The sequence below is a fragment of the Salvelinus fontinalis genome, chromosome 28, assembly GCF_029448725.1.
Source record: "Salvelinus fontinalis isolate EN_2023a chromosome 28, ASM2944872v1, whole genome shotgun sequence".
In the NCBI taxonomy this organism is placed as follows: Eukaryota; Metazoa; Chordata; class Actinopteri; order Salmoniformes; family Salmonidae; genus Salvelinus; species Salvelinus fontinalis.
In genome coordinates this window covers 27,515,973-27,539,565 of record NC_074692.1, presented here as the reverse complement: position 1 = coordinate 27,539,565, position 23,593 = coordinate 27,515,973, and the positions used below count along the sequence as shown (strand labels likewise).

The window sequence follows — 23,593 nt, the reverse complement described above, 5'->3', positions numbered from 1 at the left end:
GGGCAGGCCAATTCGAGGCGGGGAGAGGTGAGGTGATGACGTCACAGATAGGAAAAGGGTACTTTTCAAAAGCTAAAAGAGGGAAAGAGAAGAAGTGATTTTGAAAAGGGATCTGATCTGCCCTCTGCTCCTTCAGACATTCCAGGCTGTTTTGCTCTCTCTCTTTCTCACTCTCTTTCTTTCTCTCTCTGCGAAATCTGCTTAACGAACCCCATGATAACATTCATAAAGATTGAACTCAGTATTACCTTTTCTATGAAAACTACAAGACAATCTACAAACATACATCGACAAACATGCTAGGCGTATCTTCATTCGAACAAGACTATTCATTGCAATAACCACTTAATAACACAGACATAACACACCATTCCAGTGGGGGACAGTAAAAAGCACTGCCACATCTCCACATTAGTTCTCACACGCTCTGAACGACTGTAGTGGTTTTAGGGGAGACTGTGATTACATTTGTTAAAATCTTCAGTGGGGGCTAATGGCTGCCACTCAGTCGGTCTCTGCCCCAATCTAGTCTCTGTGCCTCAGTGTTGGCAGGTTAGGGCTGCAGGGCTGAATCAGGGCTAAGGTGAGGTGCATAGGGACTGATGAGAGCACTGGCTGGCCAGGCTGCTCAGACGTGTTGAAGGGTACAGTTGGCAGCTGTCAGGCCTATATTTGTTAACTATGTAAAGACATGTGGAGAAGACCTTCCCTCCCAATAAACAAACACAGTGGTGGCACAAATCCTCACAGGGAGAAAACGAGAGAGAGAGAGAAAAACAGAGAGGGGAGAGGGGAGAGGGAGTAAATATGGCTTTCCCACTGACTGTTTTTACATAGCCAGGTAGAGGAAGTGATTTGGTCTATCTTGGTGTACTTTAAATTATACTGTGGCGCTTATACCCGGGGTCTTGATAGCTTAATGTCTTCAGGTTGGTTTAACACACTAAGACGGGATACCAGGATACATCATAGGCTTTCAGTCATCATACCAGACAGTTCATCTTGTAGTACTATTTTCACAGTTTGATTGTGAATGCATGTTGTTATATTATTACTTTATGAAGATTTCACATTACCCTCTAAAAACAAACAAAAAGTCATCAGATTGAAAAAGAGGAAAAATGCTGTGATTGAAATTCCCCATTTCTACACAAGCACATCACCCTGCACAATAACCCTGCACAAAGACTTGAGTCCAGACAGAGAGAGAGTACGTACAGGGATGAAGCTTTTCAGTTGCTCTGTCAATGTATTATTAGCTCTTAATATGACAATGTGGGTGTACTTTATACATATCCTGTATGAACTGCACAAATTATGCCCAACATTCAAGAACATAGGCCTCACTTTTGGTCAATTCCCGGATAAAGAAAATGTTGATATATATTTTAGTTAAATTCCCTCTCAGGTGCACCATATGATGTTTTTAGCAATATGTGCTGGCATCCTTTGGTTCTTTCATCAAGGCCTCTGGGCAATTCTCAGTTCTAAATGTGCAAAGCACCTCGTTCTCTTTCCAACCTACCGGTCAAACCTATTAACATATATAAGTGATTAAAATAAATATGAACAGTCAAACTCTATTTACAGAAGTTAGAAGGAATATTAGCCTACCACGTAAATAGCAATATAGGCTACTAAATAATAAATCATATCGCTCTCCACAAATGAACAATCACTGGTTCCAAATCCTGCTGTGATTTGTTTGCGTGAGAAAATCGAGGTTTTTGCAGTGTTGGAATTTTCCCTGGTATGGACACTGGGGGATGATGGTCAGAGATCTGTCCATTGTGTTCGTATCCATTGTGTTTTTATGCCCATATCCGTGTTCAAAGATGACCAAAAATAAAAAGGGTTGAACAGGAAAGGTAGATTTTCAAGCCAAAAGGGAAACGTGTTTTACTGTAAATTTTCCAAAAGCTATTAATTTTATGTCTTCAACTTTGGTCGCATATTCGGTCACATGCAATTGTCATCTAAATCTCACAAAAAGTCCAACAACTTACCATTCACAAATAGCCTATGCGATATTGTCTTCACCCAAGGGAGGAAAAAAGTGGTGATCAGAAGTAGGTATTACTTGCATCTTGCAATGAATTGAAAATACTGCAAGTTAAAGTGCACTGCAGTCAAAGTGCCTTTCAAAGCGATTATCCCTAACGAGTCTACACTGAAGCAAGCACCTGTATGGCTGGTCATCGGGTGGTCTCAGGCTGGAAAGTTCATCGCCATACGTAGGCCTAGATTTAAAAACACCTGATGGCCGGGCCGGCATTCTGATACAAGACTTGAAACCAATTTGCTCTAGTTCTTTATGCCTTGTTGTTTCTGCACGGTAACCTAGGTATTCAGGGGTTAGCCTATGTATTCTATACTTTTAGTTCATTATGTTGCCTTATCGAATTCGTGTTAATTTGTCAAATGAATACTTTTCTGATAAGAGGGTGCATGGGGCTTACTATAATTTGTTATCCAATGTGACAACATGAATTTGTTGCATCAATATAATTATCGTGATGGAAAATGATTCATAGCTCCCCACATGCACAAAAGAAACGGCACATTACAAAATATATTATTAATTATGCATGTCATTTTTAATTATTCGATATAATCTCAGTGTAGACCGCTAGTTATTTATTAATGTGATGTATCTGAATCGAAATCTGAACAAATAGTTATGAACTAAAGTAAATTAAAATTAAATAACTGTATTAATGCAGGCTATTAGCCTATATTCATCACAGAAAAAACTTAAACATTATCCAATTAAATGTTTTGATGGCTGATTAATGAAACTTTAAATTAAATCCTCTCATGCGAATGTAATCGAATGCAGACAGTCAGCCACTTAGGAAGCTAATCAATGAGGAGGCCAATCATTTCTTCAAGTGAAATGGTCTAAATGGCATTTTATAAGACTTGTTATATGTGCACTATTGGCTGTTTATTACTTCCAAATGTCCGTGGAGAGACTGGACAGCAGCTATTCAGCAAGTCAACTGTCAGCGGTCAACTAGTTGACTTCCTCCCTGTCTTATTCAAGGATTTAGACCAATATTTACATAGGAAAGAATTTTATATATGAAGCGTGCTGGTCGGTCCCAAACCTTTCAGTCACGCTATATGAATGTTAAAAATATTGTTTTATGATCCTTGGACACCACTTAATTTATCGTCTGTTAATTGATTTGAGGTTCTAATTAACATCGAACCTTTTGCTCTTGAAGGTTTTGTAGAAATTGAAAATATCTGTCAGAAAGTCGTTGAAGCTGTATTACGGTCAGAAATTATGAAATTCATTTTTAATTTCTATAGAACACGATCCTAAAAAGCAACCACTAAAAGGCTTACGCGTGGTGTGTTAGAGATTTTATAAATTATTTTTACAGACATGGACCAGTTTGGCCAAAAATGTAATCGAGTATTATTGTACTGAGGCAAGCATGCCGAAGTGTCTAAGCCAAATCCACATCGCACCTAGACGTTTGATAGCACACACAGATAGCAGAGAGCATGCCTAAACAGATACTGTGTCCTAAGTTATTCAATGAGGCATGGGCTGGAGCTCTTGTTTTTGCGAGTTGTCATGTTACCACAACAGAACAATATTTAGCACAGAGTATCGGACCACACAAGACTTACCAGATATATCAACAGGCAACTTCAAACTTTTGACAGCGAGAAAAACAACATGCACAACGAAGTCAACAAACAGCAACAAGAATGAATAGACAGGCTATAATAATCACTTCTGAACAACAACAATAATATACTTGTAATGTATATTATAATATTGTAGGCTATAGGCCTACTCGTATATTGTTTAACATCTAATACAAATAACGTAAAACCCAACGGCAGGCTACAAATGTTATTTTTTTGTTGCAGATACTAAAAAATGGTATGCTATATTCCAAATCGAACTGTTCAAAAGAAATATAGCCCTATATGCAAAACACAAATCATTCAAAAGCCATTAATTCAAAAGCCAGTCATTCAACATGCCCAAAAAAGTGTATAAGCCTTTTTTAAATTCCTAATTAAACATTATTGGGCACGATAAAAAAAAAAAAGGTTAAACAAACCACCGGTGTGCACTGGTGCCACAGGTAGGTAGCCTAGTGGTTAGAGCTTGGGCCAGTGTGCACTGGTGCCACAGGTAGGTAGACTAGTGGTTAGAGCTTGGGCCAGTGTGCACTGGTGCCACAGGTAGGTAGCCTAGTGGTTAGAGCTTGGGCCAGTGTGCACTGGTGCCACAGGTAGGTAGCCTAGTGGTTAGAGCTTGGGCCAGTGTGCACTGGTGCCACAGGTAGGTAGCCTAGTGGTTAGAGCTTGGGCCAGTGTGCACTGGTGCCACAGGTAGGTAGCCTAGTGGTTAGAGCTTGGGCCAGTGTGCACTGGTGCCACAGGTAGGTAGCCTAGTGGTTAGAGCTTGCACCGGTGTGCACTGGTGCCACAGGTAGGTAGCCTAGTGGTTAGAGCTTGGGCCAGTGTGCACTGGTGCCACAGGTAGGTAGCCTAGTGGTTAGAGCTTGGGCCAGTAACCGAAAGGGTGCTGGATCGAAACCCCGAGATGGCAAAGTAAAAATCTGTCGTTCTGCCCCTGAACAATGCAGTTAATCTACTGATCCCCGGTAGGCCGTCACTGTAAATAAGAATGTGTTCTTAACTGACTTGCCTAATTTAATAAAGGTTACATTTAAAAAATTATAATTACAAATATTGCGCCTGTAAACTTGATGCATGCTTTACCCCCTAAAACATTGAATTATACACGACGTTTTCGGGCCATATAACCTAGGCTACTTTATGAAAGTGTGTTCCGCTTTATGGAAGTATAAGACTAACGTGAAAACATTTCTTTAACAATAAGAAAAGTACATCACTACCTATATCGCTAGCTTGATGGGTTAGGTTTATAAAATGCCATTGATCGGGCAGAAAGTAGAAGATGAAGGAATAAAAACGTGTCATCTATGGATTAGGGTACTGTATATTCAAAAGCACAGGTGTAAAGGGTCAATTGCAAACGGAGGACAATGAAAGCTGTTGAATGTCAAACATTGATCACAAAATTGCATTTCAAATGTTAATAGTTACACTCTTGACTACATATGAATCGTGTGAACAATAATAGGCCTATGGCATTCCTTCTTGAAACAACATAAAAACCAAGAGAACTACAAACAGTGAGATGAGTAAAATACATCGGCTCAACATCACTTCCTTTGTCCCCGGTTTCCTGCATTTGAAGGTCAATGGCACTGCTGTCCCCGCTCGCTGCTCCTTATCTAGACGGAATATCTGCGTCACAGATGGAGATGATGCCCCGGATTTGGACAAGATCCACCGAGGCCTCTTCCGATGCGTCAACATCCAAATAAGGGAATAACCTATCGAGTATTTCTCAACGAATCGGCAAACTAACATACAGCAGGACGAAATAAGTTACATTAAGCTACTGCGTAAATTGAACACAATTTACCTTAAATCAGGCAATAACTCTAAATTAGGCCTCCACATCATTATTGCTGGGCTAATGTTTGGGTTGGCCTCATTAACGCTTATAGACTACATCGGAATAACGACAGATAAATATTGTCTTCTATGGTCCATTTAAATAGGCCTAACTGAAATATTAAAGATACAAATAAATACAAAAACAGTCATTGTGTTTTTCATCATTTACAGGCTAACTGGTCTATGCCGCCCCTGTAGCCTTAAGTCATGGAAGTGTTGATGTATATCTGTATCTTCTGACGATGGATGCTGATAACACGATTTTAACAGCCTAAATCATGCAAACTAACTAACCAGGGAAATCTAATAAGAAGAACACTTTTGAATACATTCACAAATAAACAAACAAAGGCTTAATAAATGTTTAGACACATTAACCGAGACAAGGCATAAACTAGGTTAAAGGCACCATTAAAACTAGTAACTATGTCCGGATGTTTCTCAGTGCGCGCAAAAGAACGGTAAAAACTTCAGAGGTAGACCTACCACTGTAAACTATGCAAAGTTGCAACAGGCACACCGCGGGCGCGTTCAGAAGGACGCAACGTTTTGGAACGTTCAGTTTGGAATATACTTTGCATAACAAATATGCCTCTGTTGTAGAATAAGGAATCACGTCGGCTCTATTCATGGCATTTATATCTGAAACGTCCAAGAACGTTTGGCAACTGAACATGGCCCTGGTGTAGAGTGAGGAGCCAGCGAGAGTCACAACAGGTAACTTTACCAGCGCTGCGGAGTGTCCCACCAAACTAACCAGGCTTTAAATAAATGTAAGATATGGGCTTCAAATGGTCAGGAAATAATGCCGTCATAATTACTACGAATGTGGCCAATATGGCAATAGCCTATGTCCACCAATTCTTTGAGCTACTGCTATTTTCTCTTATTTGCAACGTGAACGTATACCTAGCTATAGGCTAGTCTAAAATGTATAATTGTATTTATAGGTGAAGATAAAACACTCATGTCAGGAAACACAATAGGAAACATAATGTGTTTAGGCTGTCCATTCATTTAAGTAATGAACATACTGTATGTATTTTTAAAAACCATTACTCCATGAGAGTATAAACCATTACTCTCATTATTTAGGAAATGTTATGTGTCTGCTAATTCATATCTTATTCGTGCAAAGCTTGTTGAATATGTGTTTTCAGTCGCCTCCCGCATGTGCGCCAAGGCCTTCAAGCGAATTCCTAAATAGTCTTCCTATTTGATCAGGTTCTGTATTTTGTCTGTTATCACCTGAGTATTTACAAAGAAAGGACGCTTCCGACATGGCAATGATGAAGTGAGCTGGTATCAATGGCATCATCTGATAAAAATAACCTATTCTTTAGGTGGATTACTTAATCTTCAAGATAATAAAACAATGTTAGTCTTGCATTTTCTTGAAATATCAAAATAGCACAGTGAACACTTAGGCCGATAGTCGACATGGCAATAAAGTAATAATACATGTCCTTGTATTATATCCTATCAAGAAATGATGTGGACCTATTTGGCCTTCACACTTGGTTGCAATAACATTGAAAAACATTTTAAGATGCTACTGTATAACAACATACGACTTAAGTGTATATGGCCTTTGCTTAGATGCTGTATTAATTAAAGAAGGATAAATAATCAGGGATTGCTGGCTAAGGTCAAATAAATGTGTTCCCTTTCAATGTTATTGCATGAGGTAATTCTGTTGGCTAAAGATATAGGCTAAATTATAGAAATGATCCAAATAATTATGTACAATTCTACACTTAAAAACAACAGATTACCACAGTAGTTGATTTATGTTTGATTGCATTAAGAAAACATCCTAAACAAATAGGTCTAATCTGCAAAAACAACAGCTGTGCAGCTCACTAAATTATCCCATTAGCCCGCTGCAGCAGCGCATTATTCAATAGCCTAAGTGTAAATTAGACTCAATCCCGGTTGCTATCGCAGTAGCTCAACCAAACAAAACTTTTGTTACTATTAATTCATTATGAAGCTTGGTAAACTGATAAGAGATACTGTAAACGCAAGATAAAGGTCAAGTGTCTAGCAAAGCGCACGAGGCAGCTCTAATTGCATTATAGCAGACTCACAGGGCAGTAGTCCCAGTCATTATTCTGCAACACTTGCGCTGAACTTTGTTTACTGACTACAAAACCCAATATGGTCAGCCAACCACAAACTAACTTATCATACGATGGAATATAGCGGTACACGTTGCGATTACAATTGTCAGGAAAAAAATAGGCTAGACAATAATTTAGTTTACGAAAAATAAAATGCTATAATCCATATGGGTTAAACAAATGTCTAACTAATGTCTGATCGTGAGATCAATTGTATTCAGGTATTAAGTGAGGTCATAGTGTATTGGTTGGTGCAGCCATTGCACCAATTAGGCAATACATACAATTGGGAAATTATGGGAACACCATAACCATAAATGAATACATGAATCCTACCTCCAGAAGAATAGACGCAACAACAATGCCTAGTTCATTTGACAAAGAAGCTCAGGACAACAACGGCCCCCATGACCAAGGTATTTGGAAATTACGCGCGCTATCATTGCACAACCAAAGGACCCAATAATATAATTTACTGTATAATTGCAACACTTTCAAGCCGGATATCCAGAATGACGTTACACTTTTTTCCCAAAATGGATTCAAATTTGGCACATGATTGACCAGATCTTATTCAAATAAAACATCCAGTCAAAGCGTGCACACTTTTTTTCGAGCCCTACAAGGGAGGCGTGGAGCTCTCACTTTTGACATTCTCTCTCTGCGGTAGCTTCTCCTCAAGGCAGACTAGCGAACTCTTATGACATCACCCAGCCGCCGAATGGGGGAGAAGGGAAGAGCTCTCTGCGGATGAACGAGGTTTTGATACAAGTGGACGTGTTTGGGCATATCAATTGAATTCGTGCAAGGGAAAAGTTTTAAATGTTGACCATATCTTCAAAAAGATTCAGTGGAAATACTTTGCTTTAAAAACAGCGGAGTTACCTAAACTACTTCGCCAAAAGGTCACTGAATATCAACGAATGTTAGAAGAGAAATGTAAAACTATTGCAGCGTATGTTCCTGCGCATTGTGTCTAGCCTTCTGTTTTCTGGAATAGGGCGTAAAGGAAGCAGAGGAGAGACCGATTTCTCAACCTGCTTTCTCGCCTATGGACGACAGCGGTCCCCTCTCTCCAAAAGCAAATGCTTTCAGTATAGCCTCTCTGATTTCAGCTGCGGAGCAAGCAGGAAACGCAAGATTTGACAAACACCGCACTGGACTGGACAAGCAAAACCAGCACAACTGTTACACTTCGTTTAAAATGCACTACAGCACTGTCACCAGAGAAATGGAAGGTACGAGCGCGGTCTTGACAATAACCTTGTAAATATTTGCTTGTTTCAAGTTTGTTTGTTGCTCATCTCAGGTTGTTGTTGTTGTTGTTTATGTTGTTGTTGCATACAGATGTGATCTTGTTCCTGCAATATACTAAAATTGAGCATCCAGATGTTTGCGTTAGTGTAACTCTATCAATAAAACAATGTTGATGCTAGACTAGACTACAATGTAAAGGTAAGTTCATATATAAAATATTCCCGAAAAGTCATATCCAGTATACACTAAAGGGAAATTCCGCGAAAAATATGATGCATATGACAATAGGAAGTTATTCATAACTTAAACTAATCATAACTTCGGAAAAAAACTGTGTTCATAGGCGAATGATATCTTTACAGAACTGCAGAAGCTTGTCAAAATAGTGATTTCAGTACTTACATAAGCTACTACCATCAGAGAAGAGAACGAGAACACATTTTGAAAATAAGGAATGAGAGAGAATTTAGGGGCGGGGGTTCATGGGTCACCAGTGCGTATTAATGGTAAAAAGTTGACAATAGGCCTATATCAAACACAGTGGAATTGGGTCCCTTATCCCAGTTCCATTTGGCATATAATAATAATTCAAGATACATTAACCCCAAAATAATGTTGCGTTTGTTTGTTCATGCATATACGTGTTTGTTTACCTCGTAAAAAAAGTTGACCCTTCACTGTGCCAGCTAGCCCGTCTATTGTTACAGGAGGACGATGTGGGCGATACCCTTATCCAAAAGTAAATGGGTGCCGGAAAGCCCATTAAAAGGGGCGCACTTCACTGTCAATCAGTCTCGTCCCAAGGCGAGGAAAGGCACATTACCTGCAGTTCCTTATCTAAATAGAAATAAGAACCGGTTTTATCGTGAAGGGGAGGCCCTGTAGAGAGATAAGAGAGAAGTCTGGATTGCAGTCTAGCATACCGCAGTAGCGCAGCAAAGCGGAGGCAGCCTGGAATACTTTTGAACACAATCCCTCGAAAAACAATTTACGTGTATGGGTTACAGGGTTATAGTTCTACAAAAACATGTTTGGTCAGTATTGGGAATTATAATTAGGGACGCAGCAAAATAAAAGTTCTAAATGTTTTTTTTTCCTCTCTATTTAACGTTTTACGAGAAACGTTGCGAGCGAATTCACTAAAGGATTTTAGGATTTAGGCTGTAGTTTATTACAGCATTGGATGCAACAGCGAGGATTAATGGACGCAGAAATTACTAATAGACGCACGAAACGGAAACTATTTTAAAACTATTCGAAAATCTATAAAGGCTGTTTGACTTTGAAAAAAATAACTCAAGACTACAACTGCTTTCAGTGTGCAAAGCATATAGTAAAATCCAACTTTTGGAATGATTTCAGCAATATCCAGTCCGTGGCTGACGCAGCTGTCCCATTTTTGCGATGTTGCAGCCTTCACGACCAGCAGCCTAAGCAGCCTCAACGCACCGGGAAGTTACCATCTCTCTCCGTCCCCCGGGGACCCCTACAGCCAACATGAAACCCACTTTGAGCCATGCCCGGCCGCTCAACACAGCTACAACTACTCGGGGTCGAACCCCGCACAGGCCCAGCAGAGCGACACCGGGTCTTCCAACTGTTCCTCGTCGTCCCCCAGTTCCACACCGAACAGCAAGTCTCTGGTGAAAAAGAACCCTAAGGTGGCCAACATTAACGTTCAGTTGGAGATGAAAGCTTTATGGGATGAATTTAATCACCTGGGAACGGAAATGATCGTTACTAAGGCTGGAAGGTGAGTGGGAGTTACACCATGAGACATGCATGCTTCACTGGGTTAGGGTGCATCATGTTGTGAACAAATATTTAGTTTCCTATTTCAAATGTATGCCATGAGAGCTTACACACACAAAGTAGGCCTAAATCGTGAGATACGTTGGGAGAAAATATTTAAAGTTGGTGTGTATTTACTCATTGATGTTGGTGTGATGTTGCAGCAATATACAAGCTTATCGATCTATTGAAAACATCTCTTAGCTCATGCTATTTTACTATAATATTTAGATAAAATATTCACTAAAAAACTAGGCCTATTAAAGGAATATCCTGTTGTGTTAAATATAATTTCTAGTCAGACTGTAACCGAATCAAATATTGTGCCTGCAGTTTTTATGTTAAACATTCTCTGAAATTAAGCATTTTTATTTAATTTGGAGTAGTGGATACAATGAAGAGTAGGCTATTTCACCGCAAACATTTAAAACGGCCTACACGTGTGGGCAGAGAAAGCTTATTATTTCTGACTGGATAAAATTACGATATTCGAAAGGGCGTTGATATTCATCCAACATTTTACGCATGCGTTTTTAGGGGATAATTGTATGCGTAAAGGCCCTTCTGTTTCCCCTGTGTGAGTCATGCTTTCCTTGACATAAAGGCCCACCTCACAAAGGTTAAACTTGTGCTTTCCTATCTTATACAGAGTAATAACACCATAGCTAAGGCATTTAGGGGATAATACATGAGATTGTTAAAATAGATAGAGAACTAAAAAGAACGTTCCAGAATTCGCATTTCTCGGGCAATGGCAACGATGCGGTAAAGATGTCAATGGAACTTGAGGTAGTAATGCTTGTATGGATGCCAACCCCATCATCACCAATCAACTGTATTACAGTTAAAACGACTGACTACCACCACCGATTTCTGTATGCTAGCTATGCTACCAGTTTAATGAACAAAAGTGAGCATTTAGCAGTCACTTCTTCTAAACCTGCAAAGGAATGTTATGCAGCGAAAACAGCCAACTATTCCCAAATCGGACTTCAGTAATCACACTTCAGGCCTGTTACAATACATCAATCATGAAGGATTTGACGAATATCCAACTTTTGAGCTATAGCTATTTATTCGACTGTTACGGTTATGCACCCCTTTCCTTTTAATACCCTTTCAAAATGCAAAATTTAGCGCTTTTCCAAAGCTAGAAAGTTTTGCATTGAAATAACTTGCTACTGTAAACAATCCACGTATTAGTAAAATTACAGGCCTATGCCCATTTCTTTCTCTGCATAATATGACCTTGATATTTACATGCTTTCTCGTAGGCAACAGAGCAATAAAACAATATTTGATAGCATTTGATAGCATAAATATTAATAGCAGTCAAAAAGCATATTGGTGAATTTCGCAATATGACTATAGGCATTATTTATGCAATGTCGTAGGCATTTGTTACTGGACAATTTAGTCCCACTTGCCATACTATGAATAACTGCGTTATATTATTCAATATTTATTTTAGGATTTGAGGTCCATAAGAGATGGCATTTACGAATGCTCAGTTGACCTGCTCTGTGTTATAGGGTGACAGCAGAACAACATCTGTCATTCCAGAGACATTGAGCAACACAGGATCTGAGGGAGAGCACTTTAAAAGCTACTTTAGCCTCACCTATCCACAACTGCAGCCTTGAATAGACACTGACGTTAATTGAGCAAGGATTTTAGGATCACTTTCACTGGTTTGGCGGATTACTTCACATACAATAAAACGTTTTACGGTATATGAGACACCCCACCCCGTCTGCAAGTGTGTGCATGAGGGGAGAGAGAAAGAGAGAGTAGGCCAATTTATGAAAGATAGGGTGAAGAAAAATAATTGTCCCTTGATGCAACAACGTGTGTGTGTGATTAGAATTCATCAAAGGGCAGAAGAGAAATGCAAGTGAAATGCAAGTGCCTTGCAAAAGTATTCATCCCCCTTGGCGTTTTTCCTATTTTGTTGCATTACAACCTGTAATTTAAATAGATTTTTTTGGGAGGATTTCATGTAATGGACATACACAAAACAGTCCAAATTGGTGAAGTGAAACTAAAAAAAATTACTTGTTTCAAAAAATTCTTAAAAATAATCAACGGAAAAGTGGTGCGTGCATATGTATTCACCCCATTTGCTATGAAGCCCCTAAATAAGATCTGGTGCAACCAATTACCTCCAGAAGTCACATAATTAGTTAAATATGATCACATGATCTGTCAGATGATCTCACTATACATACACCTGTTCTGAAAGGCCCCAGAGTCTACAACACCTCCAAGCAAGGGACACCACCATGCAAGCGGAACCATGAAGACCAAGGATCTCTTGGTCAGGGACAAAGTTGTGGAGAGGTAAAGATCAGGGTTGGGTTATAAAAAAATATCAGAAACGTTGAACATCCCACGGAGCACCATTAAATCCATTATTTAAAAAATGGAAAGAATATGGCACCACAACAACTCTGCCAAGAGAGGGCCGCCCACCAAAACTTATGGACCAGGCAAGAAGGGCATTAATCAGAGAGGCAACAAAGAGACCAAAGATAACCCTGAAGGAGCTGCTAAGCTCCACAGCGGAGATTGGAGTATCTGTCCATAGGACCACTAAGCCGTACACTCCACAGAGCTGGGCTTTACGTAAGAGTGGCCAGAAAAAATCCATTGCTTAAAGAAAAAAATAAGCAAACAGGTTTGGTGTTCGCCAAAAGGCATGTGGGAGACTCCCCAAACATATGGAAGAAGGTACTCTGGTCAGATGAGACAGAAATTTAGCTTTTTGGCAATCAAGGAAAACACTATGTCTGGGGCAAACCCAACACCTCTCATCATCCCGAGAACACCATCCCCACAGTGAAGCATGGTGGTGACAGCATCGTGCTGTGGGGATGTTTTTCATCGGCAGGGACTGGGAAACTGGTCAGAATTGAAGGAATGATGCATGGCGATAAATACAGGGAAATTCTTGAGGGAAACCTGTTTCAGTCTTCCAGAGATTTGAGACTGGGATGGACCTTAAGCATACTGCTAAAGCAACACTTGAGTGGTTTAAGGGGAAACAGTTAAATGTCTTGGAATGGCTTAGTCAAAGCCCAGACCTCAATCCGATTGAGAATCTGTGGTGTGACTTAAAGATTGCTGTATACCAGTGGAACCCATCCAACTTGAAGGAGCTGGAGCAGTTTTGCCTTGAAGAATGGGCAAAAATTCCAGTGCCTAGATGTGCCTAGCTTATAGAGACATACCCCAAGAAACTTGCAGCTGTAATTGCTGCAAAAGGTGGCTCTACAAAGTATTGGCTTTGGGGGGGTGAATAGTTATGCATGCTCAAGTTTTCTGTTTTCTTGTCTAATTTCTTGTTTGTTTCACAATAAACAATATATTGCATCTTCAAAGTGGTAGGCATGCTGTGTAAGTCAAAGGATACAAACCCCCCAAAAATCAATTTTAATTCCAGGTTGTAAGGCAACAAAATAGGAAACATGTGAAGGGGGTGAATACTTTCGCAAGACCCTGTACAGTGTTAAATAAAGCTAAGCGTAATTTGCGATAAGCAAAAATGTAACCATACTCTAACATTGTTTATTCATGCATTGAATCACTTCATACACAAAAACTACAATGCTGGGCCTCCTTCTTCATTGGAAGGCGTCATAACATGAGGCCTACAGCAACAAAATATAGGCCGAATGCAAAATGCTTACCCTATAACAATACAATTGTTGTGGCTGCGGGTGAGATAATGTTTTCGACTGTTGAAAAAAGGCTAAATGTTGTATTCTAAAATAATATCACGAAGTATATCACAACATATCATTTTTTTTCTGACGGGGATTTGCCACAATCTCCCAAATCCCACGCAAGTAAACCCCAGTGACAAACACTTGCAGATGAACCAATAGACAATGATAGAGCCCATTCAAAGAAAACCCATGTAAATGTATCATGTGTTTTCTTCTGTCAGGCGAATGTTTCCAACATTTCAAGTGAAAATATTTGGAATGGATCCTATGGCAGACTACATGCTGCTAATGGATTTCCTACCAGTCGACGACAAACGATACAGGTACATTTTATTTACCAAATGAACAACATAAAACTCTATACTTTTCTTGGAAAATATTTTGTGTCAGTCTACTTTCGCTGCAGTGAATGTATAGGCTATGGCATATGTTCCAATGAGCGTGTATCCAACTCAAAGTATATGCCCGAGACAAGGAATTCAATAAAAAAACAGAACGTAGGCCTATGAAACATCAATTAAAATGTTGCTCCTTTCTTCCTGTCGTAGGTATGCTTTTCACAGCTCCTCGTGGCTGGTGGCGGGTAAAGCTGACCCTGCTACTCCCGGGAGAGTTCACTACCACCCGGACTCTCCCGCCAAGGGCGCACAGTGGATGAAGCAGATAGTCTCATTCGATAAACTAAAACTCACTAACAATTTACTGGATGACAATGGACATGTAAGTATTGTAACGAAGACCTTAGTTTACAAAAAAAGTATTTATTTGCACTGCTTGCATCTGCTTTCAAATGACTTGAAAGAGAGTACAATATTTATATTTATAAAGCACCTGCACATTCGTTTGTCTTGTGTGCCAAAATGTTTCCACGGACAGAGTTACTTTTTTCAAATGTCTTTACCTACACCTATACTTTTTCCAGGTTACTCATTCCTGTTGAATAGATCTGGGAAATTATGTCTTATTATTTTTGATTGATTTTACATCATTTTAATCCATGCATAATTTGATCAATTTCATCGTGCGTAAATGGTTAGTGCGTCAAATGTGTTGACTTTCAAGATGATTGTGCTTATTAACTAACCCCTGCGTTGATTAGCCATCGGGGGATTATGAAAACACAAATGCCCATTGAGCTTTTTGAGTTCATTTAATAAGTCAGTTTTGTTCCAATAGGCCTAACCTTTTCCTCGCTCCCGCTGCAGATCATTCTGAACTCAATGCACAGATACCAGCCGAGATTCCACGTCGTCTACGTGGACCCACGCAAAGACAGTGAGAAGTATGCCGAGGAGAATTATAAGACCTTTGTTTTTGAGGAAACACGGTTCACGGCGGTCACAGCGTACCAGAACCACAGGGTAAGGATCTCTCCCTTTGCATGCTATGCAGATATATTAACACACATTAGGCCTATATGATAAAATCACAGCATGATAATAGATGCTTGTTGTAGTGTGTTTTTGTGTTTTCACAAACTCACGAACTTTATGCAGTGTTTTTGCACCATGGGGCTATTTACAAAGTCTAACTGAATAAGTCAAAGTGTAAAGCAGAAGGCATAAACAGCACGATATACGTGGACCCAGCCTGTTTGCCTCTATTTCTAATAATGAAGTAAAACTCATAGTAGTAGCCTAGTAAGTAATAGCCTAATAATTTGCATGAAAAATAATTCGATTGACAAACGAATCCTAGATGTTTTTATTCATGTGTGCATGATTTGACTATTACATATTTCCAACAGGGCACAAATGAACACCATGTAGGCCTACTGCTAGTAAACCCGACTATAATGCATTATGACAAAATTAGGCTACATACAAAAACTTTCCAAAAAAATCCACATTTATGTGAAACCCATTAAGGATTAAACTAACCATCTTTAAATGTAAACCAAATTGAAGAAATGTAAAAAGAGCTATTTGACGTTGCATCATTCCTTTTATGGAGCAACTGGTTCTTGCTTTGATCCCCGTTCACTTTTTTATATTTTTCTTGTATCAAATAGCTGAACATAATTCGTTGACATTGAAAGTTGTCTGTGTGCACTGATGCCCCTGCACAGCTGTCCAGTTACTCTCTTTTTTCCCTCTGTCTTTCCTGCTCTGTGTTATCTGTTTGACCTCTCGGTCTCTAACGCGTCTCCAACGCGCACCGAGGGGTTTAAGTTTGTTGTTCAACTCATTCCGGATATTCATGACCACATAACTTCATTCACGGATGTGCAAAACTATTGGTCTCATCAATTATTAAAAATGACATGTTCAGCTGACATTTCAATTCAGTGTCAAAGTCACAAAACTTGTTAAACTGTAGGCAATTATCCAAACTACGTTTTCCATTTGTTTGTTGATAAATGCCTACTTGGTTATACTATATTGGCATAAGCTACGTTTCGATAAAAGGAGAAAGGGGTCGCTATAGTGTCGTTCTTTAAGTCAACGTAACGGTAAATGCTTTGAGCCTCACTAGTTAGTAGATCTATCTCGCCATAGTCAGAGACACGTTCCACTCTATTTTTTCGTGTCGAGTATAGGAGGCCTAGGCTACTATGTATTTCATGCATATTACACGTTCACATGTTTAATCATAGCCTAAACCCAAAGCCTGGAACAAGCGTGTATATGTCACGTAATGATGTGTTGTTCTGTTGGACTTTCCACTTTGACATTAATGTTTACTTGACTTTGTCCTTTTCCTTGTAGATAACGCAGCTAAAAATCGCCAGTAATCCTTTCGCAAAGGGCTTCAGGGACTGTGATCCGGAGGACTGGTGAGAGAACACACACTTTGAAACTCAATTTACTCCATTCATCAATGACGATGAACTGGATACATTTTTACAAAAGTGCATCAAATTGTCTGAATGGAACCAGTGAATAAGAAATATGTAATAGCCTATTTACAGCAAATGTGACACAAACATATTTAAATGTGATTTACTCATGTTATGTCTTGTGGCTCTGTTATCTGCCTTCTCTACCTTATTACATAATTAAGATATTGGTATTTTTGACACACATTAAAAGAGTAGGTACAGTCAGTGTAACTAAATCCATTCTCTCTGCTCCAGGCCCAGGAATCACAGGCCAGGCTCTCTGCCAATTATGAGTGCTTTTGCCAGAACAAGGAATCCAATGTCTTCTCCCCCACTTCAGAACGGCTCAGAGAAAGGTCTGTAGTCCTCCCTTTGTCTCAGATGAGGAATATAGTTCATTACTTTCACCGAGAGAGTTATTGAATCCAGGAATTGTTATCTTTTAGAACAAAGTACACATTTAATCTCAATTTAGCAATGCTATAACTGAAATACGAGTAAATTATATCTTTCATTAGCTAATATCCATATAAAATATTGAACAGAGATCACCTACAGTAAATGTAGCTTTCACAATGTAGATTGCAAAATAAAAAAATGCCTTTGTTATGCTAATGCTTGGCTAATGTACCTACTTTACAGTCAGCCTATCTCTGACTGTCTGCTTTTGTTTGTTGTTGACTTTAGAGGACACTAGGCGGGACTACGACCGGGACCCCAATGGCACGCCGATACACGCTGACCCCGCCCACCAGCTGATGTCACGTGTCCTCAGCCCTGCCCTCCCCGTCCAAGGAGGCCTCCACGCCGCCCCCCTCACCAGTGGCCGGCCAAGCCCTCCCCACGACCTGCGCATCCCGGACGGCCACCCACTGGCCCAAGACACCCTGCACCACCACCCCTACAAGTACCCCACATCCTACGAACACTACCTGGGGGCTAAGACCCGGCCGTCGCCCTACCCTTTACCCGGCATCAGAGGACACACGTACCACCACCACATGAACCCAGCCACAGCTAACATGTACTCCACAACTAGTGCCCCTGCTAACTATGACTACGGTCCCAGATAATGGCTGTATAGCTGTAGCCGGCAGCCACGGCCCACACACCTGGGCTTCGGCTACTAGCTAGCTAGTGCTGTGGAAAAGGAAACACGCAGGGGTGGAGGGACAACAACACAACTCTGTCTTCATGGCTGATGCAACGTCAGGAGGTTGGGAGGTTGTGCGGCACACCCGGTTGCTGGATACCCCATTCCCTCAGAGAGACAAAAACTACCGTATTTATTTAAGGGAAACGTATCTTGGCAGGAAGTACAGACTGGCCCTCTGAGACCGAGCAGGGGTCTTTCTTGACCTCTGAACTTTGACAGCAATAGCTCTACATGAGGGCACCTTTTTGCCTGCGTGGTAGAGCAGCGCAGACAGTGAGCCAGCTTACAGAGGAAACAGCTTACCAGGGCCTTCTCTTAAAACATGGATGACGCATTATATTCGGACTGGAATTGATTCTTTTTTTTTGTGTTGGATGCACTTTTTGTTATTTTTGCTTTCAGAAAAGCCATATGTTATATAGTCAATCAAGCTTCCATAGATAGACCAGACATTTGCATGTTGAGCTCATTGGATAGGTAGGTGTTGAAACACCTAATTGTTTTTGAGAAGAAAAAAATATTTTTTTAACCATCTTGAGATGCCGCCCTGAGAAGCTTGCACCATGGCACTGACTTGCAACAATTCAAAGTCAATAAAGAAGCAGAATGACTGTTCTGTAACTGTAAAATAAATATTAAATTCTTTACTTTTAATTCATAAAGCATCTTTCTCCCAGTTCTCCATTCAGATCCCTGTGTGCTATCATAGGGCCAGGAAAGACCTTGCCTCATTGATTGCATTGTTCTGTTTTCTCAAGCCGGATTCACCCAGTTGGTTGATAGTGTTGAGTCAGTGTATATGTGAGAAAGAGGACTAGGAACCTGTCTAAACATTAGGTTGTGCACTGATATGCTACAGTTCAAATGTCAGCATCCACACCTGGAACTACAGAATTATTAAATGGTGTGTTGCATAGAGGAATCATGCTAAACACACACATAGTTGCACAGTAATTTGGCAGATGTCTAGGATCATACTTCAAAAAGTAAACACACATGGAAAGGCCAAACCCATTAATTGTGTGTGTGTAGGAAAATAACTGAATAGTGTAACAGTATAACTTTAAACCGTCCCCTCGCCCCGACACGGGCGCGAACCAGGGACCCTCTGCACACATCAACAACTGACACCCACGAAGCGTCGTTACTCATCGCTCCACAAAAGCTGCGGGAAACCCTACATCTAGGTTTCAGAGCAAGTGACGTAACTGATTGAAACGCTACTAGCGCGTACCCGCTAACTAGCTAGCCATTTCACATCCGTTACAATAGCATGAACAGATTTCCCCCCCTGACAACTGTGCATGCTATTGAGCAACCTAGTAAATAATCTGCCAATTGCAAAAACATCTGATACTCAATCAATACATTCTATCCATCCCATTCTATTAAATCAAACCTTATTTATTTTTCTGAAACAAAATCTAACTATTTTCCCTGTGGATATGCTATTCGTCGGTGGGGGGTTTTCAGCAACCTATCAATCAGTATTTTGACATTTTATGCTTTTATGATCACATTTTTTTTTTTTTTTAAGTGTAGGCTATAAAATAGTTTTGCTGACAGATTTATCAATTGGTCCAGACAAAGATATAAGTCAATTTGTGCCATTGCAACAATTAAATTATGAGAAAACAAAATATTGCCCTAGCGATTCAAACTTATTATTGACCAGGGTTCGATTCCCGGCCAACGCAGGGCATCCTGCCTAACCCTAATTGCTCCAGGATCGCCGTTGATAATGGCAGACCTTGGCTGTGACCCCACTCCATGTGGGTGTTTCAGGTAGAGTTAGGATATGCAAAAAAAACATTTCCAATTCACAATTTTTTTTAACCTTTATTTAACTAGGCAGGTCAGTTAAGAACAAATTCTTATTTTCAATGACGGCCTAGGAACAGTGCCTTGTTCAGGGGCAGAACGATAGATTTGTACCTTGTCAGCTCGGGGATTCGAACTTGCAAACTTTCGATTACTAACGCTCTAACCACTAGGCTACTCTGCCGCGACGAAATGCATACACACGTGTTGTACATGTGTGAAATAGCCAATATGACAAGTATCAGCACCCACAAAAATATTACCTTACAAGCATCTCCAATATCAAGAGCAGGAACGGCTTTAAAATGACCATGGTCATACAACCAACCACTTGACTTCCCAGAAAAAGACCCCCTCATCTCTTCCACACAGACAAGAAGAAACACTCAAAACATTTCCCCTCAAAGGATATAACTCCTCACATTAAATGGAACGGACAGTCGTGAGATATTTTTAGCTAAAAAGGGTAAACATCTGAAAACAGAAATTCTCACTCCGTACAGAGCTGTCTATATTTGAAGTCCTATGAGGGATGCCTTGTTGTCAAGGATAGTTCCTGCTAAAACATCATGCTGTTTGGGGACCTGGGAGTCGAGAATGCCATGATACAATAGGAAACGTCATTATTCATTTAAATTAGGCCTATGCATTTTTCTCTTCAAACGCATGCAGCTGCGGGAGGGTCCCAGGGTAGAGGAAAAGGACGCCCGCGTGCAGGTTGAGGTTGACCCCTGCCTGTAATGACTTGTGAAGGTATCAAAGGTTAAATAATGTTTCCACTCATTTTACTGGCGACCAATTGATCGTATAATTTCTGTTTGGGGTAGGCTACTAACACCAACATCAGAGGCATAAACATATGGCATTCAGGAATACATGGAATATGTGTTTCTCCTAGGAACTGCTCTCCTTTGAGGCGAATAATTTTTTTTCCCCAAAGACTGACTATATAATTTTACCGTATAGGTTAGAAAAACTAGGACTACATATTTCCACCCCTTTAACACAACTAAGATGTAGCCTACATTTCAATACATGGATAAACTGATTATAAAATGAGCATTGGAAAAACAATAAGCTACTTTCGATTCGAAGTTTTTATGTCTAACATTACATTTCTACAAAATAATATAATTTGAAAACATTCTTCGATAAATAAAATAATGTAAAGTAGGCATATACATAATTATAACATTTACATTGAAAGATATCCATGAACTCAACGATAAAAGTTCGATTATAGGGGAAATTTGAAAGCAAAGAAAGTCACGAAAAGTTTGCCTAGGCCGACTATTATTCAATATAGAAACAAATGTTATAACATCTGACCAATAATACCAACAATAATGACATTATTATATTTATTATACACATTAACGTTTTTTTTGCATTTGAAAAACACATAAGTACACATTTCCCTACATCCCCATATTCCTGGTTTGTTCCTGTGTGACCTGGACAGGACGTAGCAGTCAGGAGAATTGAGTCTCTCATCGCGTGAGCTGAACCCCGGCTGGGCGTAATGACAAGTGGTCCATCAGGAAGTCGAGGACACTGAGACCCAGGACTCTTCCGTTAGGTCGACCCAGCTGTGTTTATCCCCGCAGCGTTTCGCCTTGATGTGGGGCCAGTGGTCGCCGAACCTGCGCCACTCACCGACTGTCTGTTCGCTGGGGGCCGCCAGGTGAGGACAGAACAGGGGTCCATGGTCATCCAACTGACGGAGAATTACCGCTTCTTTCACACAACAAAGGAATCTCACAACAATATGATTATTTATGTGACCGCTGATGCGCAGTAGGCTATATCAGACAATATTTAAAAAAAATATGCGTGAGATGAGAGTTCCGACTAAATCCGAAATTACCTTCAAGGATAACAGATTGTGCGTGGCACAAGAAATGTACGATTTTACGCGAGTACATTTCGGGTCGAAATTAGCACAACTCCTAATAAATATTATCGTTGATAATGCACTCTATTGATATCCATTTAATTTACGCGTAGCCTATATTCATGCCCCACCGTAAATATGCCACTACCCAACAGAAAGTAAGCCTGCTAGAGGAACCAAACAGTAGAACAAGTGTAATTAAATACTGCATGGAAAAAAGCAGCCCACCAATAATGTTCATGTTTTAGGGGTTGAGTTTATGATTTTACAGTTTTTTACAGAAAAAGATACCAAAATGTAGCAGAAACTAAAACTATTTTGAAAGAAAAGCAAATGCATACAAGTTTGTCACAGTGGTTATCACCATGATGGTTGTCTTTTTTTATGTTACATTTCTAAAATTAGGGCAATAGATGTTAATTATTTTTCTGCACATTCAGCTCAAGTAAACACGATTTCTAGTGACATGATTTCCAGTGTTGCCCCACTATCTAATATCATGAGTGGGTATGTGGAAAATAGCCTAACCCCAATCAGACAGACAAATACAACTTTATAAGAGTGAAATTCTGTGGTATTTCTGTACAGCCTAGCTATGCACACAGATTGAGGTATGAGGAGTCTCAGGATAATGAATGATAATGCAACCAGAGGCATGGTTTGACATACATCTGCATCAGGCCCATCTGTTGTGACAGGCCTATCAGAGCGGTGCTCAGTTTGTTCTACCTTTGTGTACATTTCTCCTGCCACATCCAGGTAGCTTGGCATATCTGGGGACAGATATTGAAAATAAGCCAAGGTAGATCTACTGGAATCGTTTCCCTAACGGAGTCGTTTATTTTCTCAAAGCTTTTCAGAAAGCGAAGGTACTACAGTTTATGTTCCATTTGCCATCACTGATGGACATTTTATGGTGAATATAAAACCCCATCATCACTAGAGAGAGAGCGAGATCTGTGATACATTCATATTAGTGTGCATACGAGAAATAAAAACAGCTTGGCCCACAAAGCATAGCATTTTACCTACTCTCAGGCAGAGAATGATTATTTTCTTACAATCATAGTCCTATTCATTTTCTATTTTATAAACATTCAAGATCAGTTGATCTCACGTCATCGTCAACAACCAGTAATGCAACCCACCATTAATCCGCCAAGGTCTATTCAGTCCTGTGCTGTAATAGCAGAGGCCTAAACTAAGCTCAAGACTCTGGACTGAGCAGAGAAAATATCCAGTCACAATGACCCGCTGACCCTTGCCCTCCAAGGCCATGATGGACACAGCTAAGTGATAAGTGAGGCACAGGTCAATAAATAAAAATATCAAATAAATACTAAATGTGTGCCACATACACAGTTTACAGCAGGTATAAAAGGTGCTAGCTCCCTCAACAATGCAGAACATGAATCAATAATAACAATGAAAAGAGTCAAGTAAAAAATAACAAGTAGAAGAAGTGATAGAAGAGGTAGA

The 23,593-nt window shown here is 40.0% G+C and overlaps 1 protein-coding gene across 1 annotated transcript; it reads left to right on the top strand.

Moving 5' to 3' along the window:
- Positions 1-8,022: 8,022 nt before the first annotated feature.
- On the top strand, positions 8,023-19,014 carry tbx1 (T-box transcription factor 1). The gene is made up of 8 exons (XM_055887371.1): positions 8,023-8,884; positions 10,266-10,656; positions 14,644-14,745; positions 14,971-15,142; positions 15,628-15,783; positions 17,131-17,198; positions 17,499-17,599; positions 17,931-19,014. The coding sequence occupies exons 1-8, from the start codon at positions 8,698-8,700 to the stop codon at positions 18,314-18,316; spliced, it is 1,563 nt and encodes a 520-aa protein (XP_055743346.1). The 5' UTR covers positions 8,023-8,697; the 3' UTR covers positions 18,317-19,014.
- Positions 19,015-23,593: the final 4,579 nt, after the last annotated feature.

What these genes read in the sequence shown, in the direction of transcription:
- tbx1 (XM_055887371.1), top strand. Translation starts at nt 8,698, where the DNA reads ATGGACGACAGCGGTCCCCTCTCTCCAAAAGCAAATGCTTTCAGTATA. An exon ending in ATCGTTACTAAGGCTGGAAG is followed by an intron (nt 10,657 to 14,643) that starts GTGAGTGGGAGT and finishes TTCTTCTGTCAG; the next exon opens with GCGAATGTTTCCAACATTTC. An exon ending in TCAGAACGGCTCAGAGAAAG is followed by an intron (nt 17,600 to 17,930) that starts GTCTGTAGTCCT and finishes TGTTGACTTTAG; the next exon opens with AGGACACTAGGCGGGACTAC.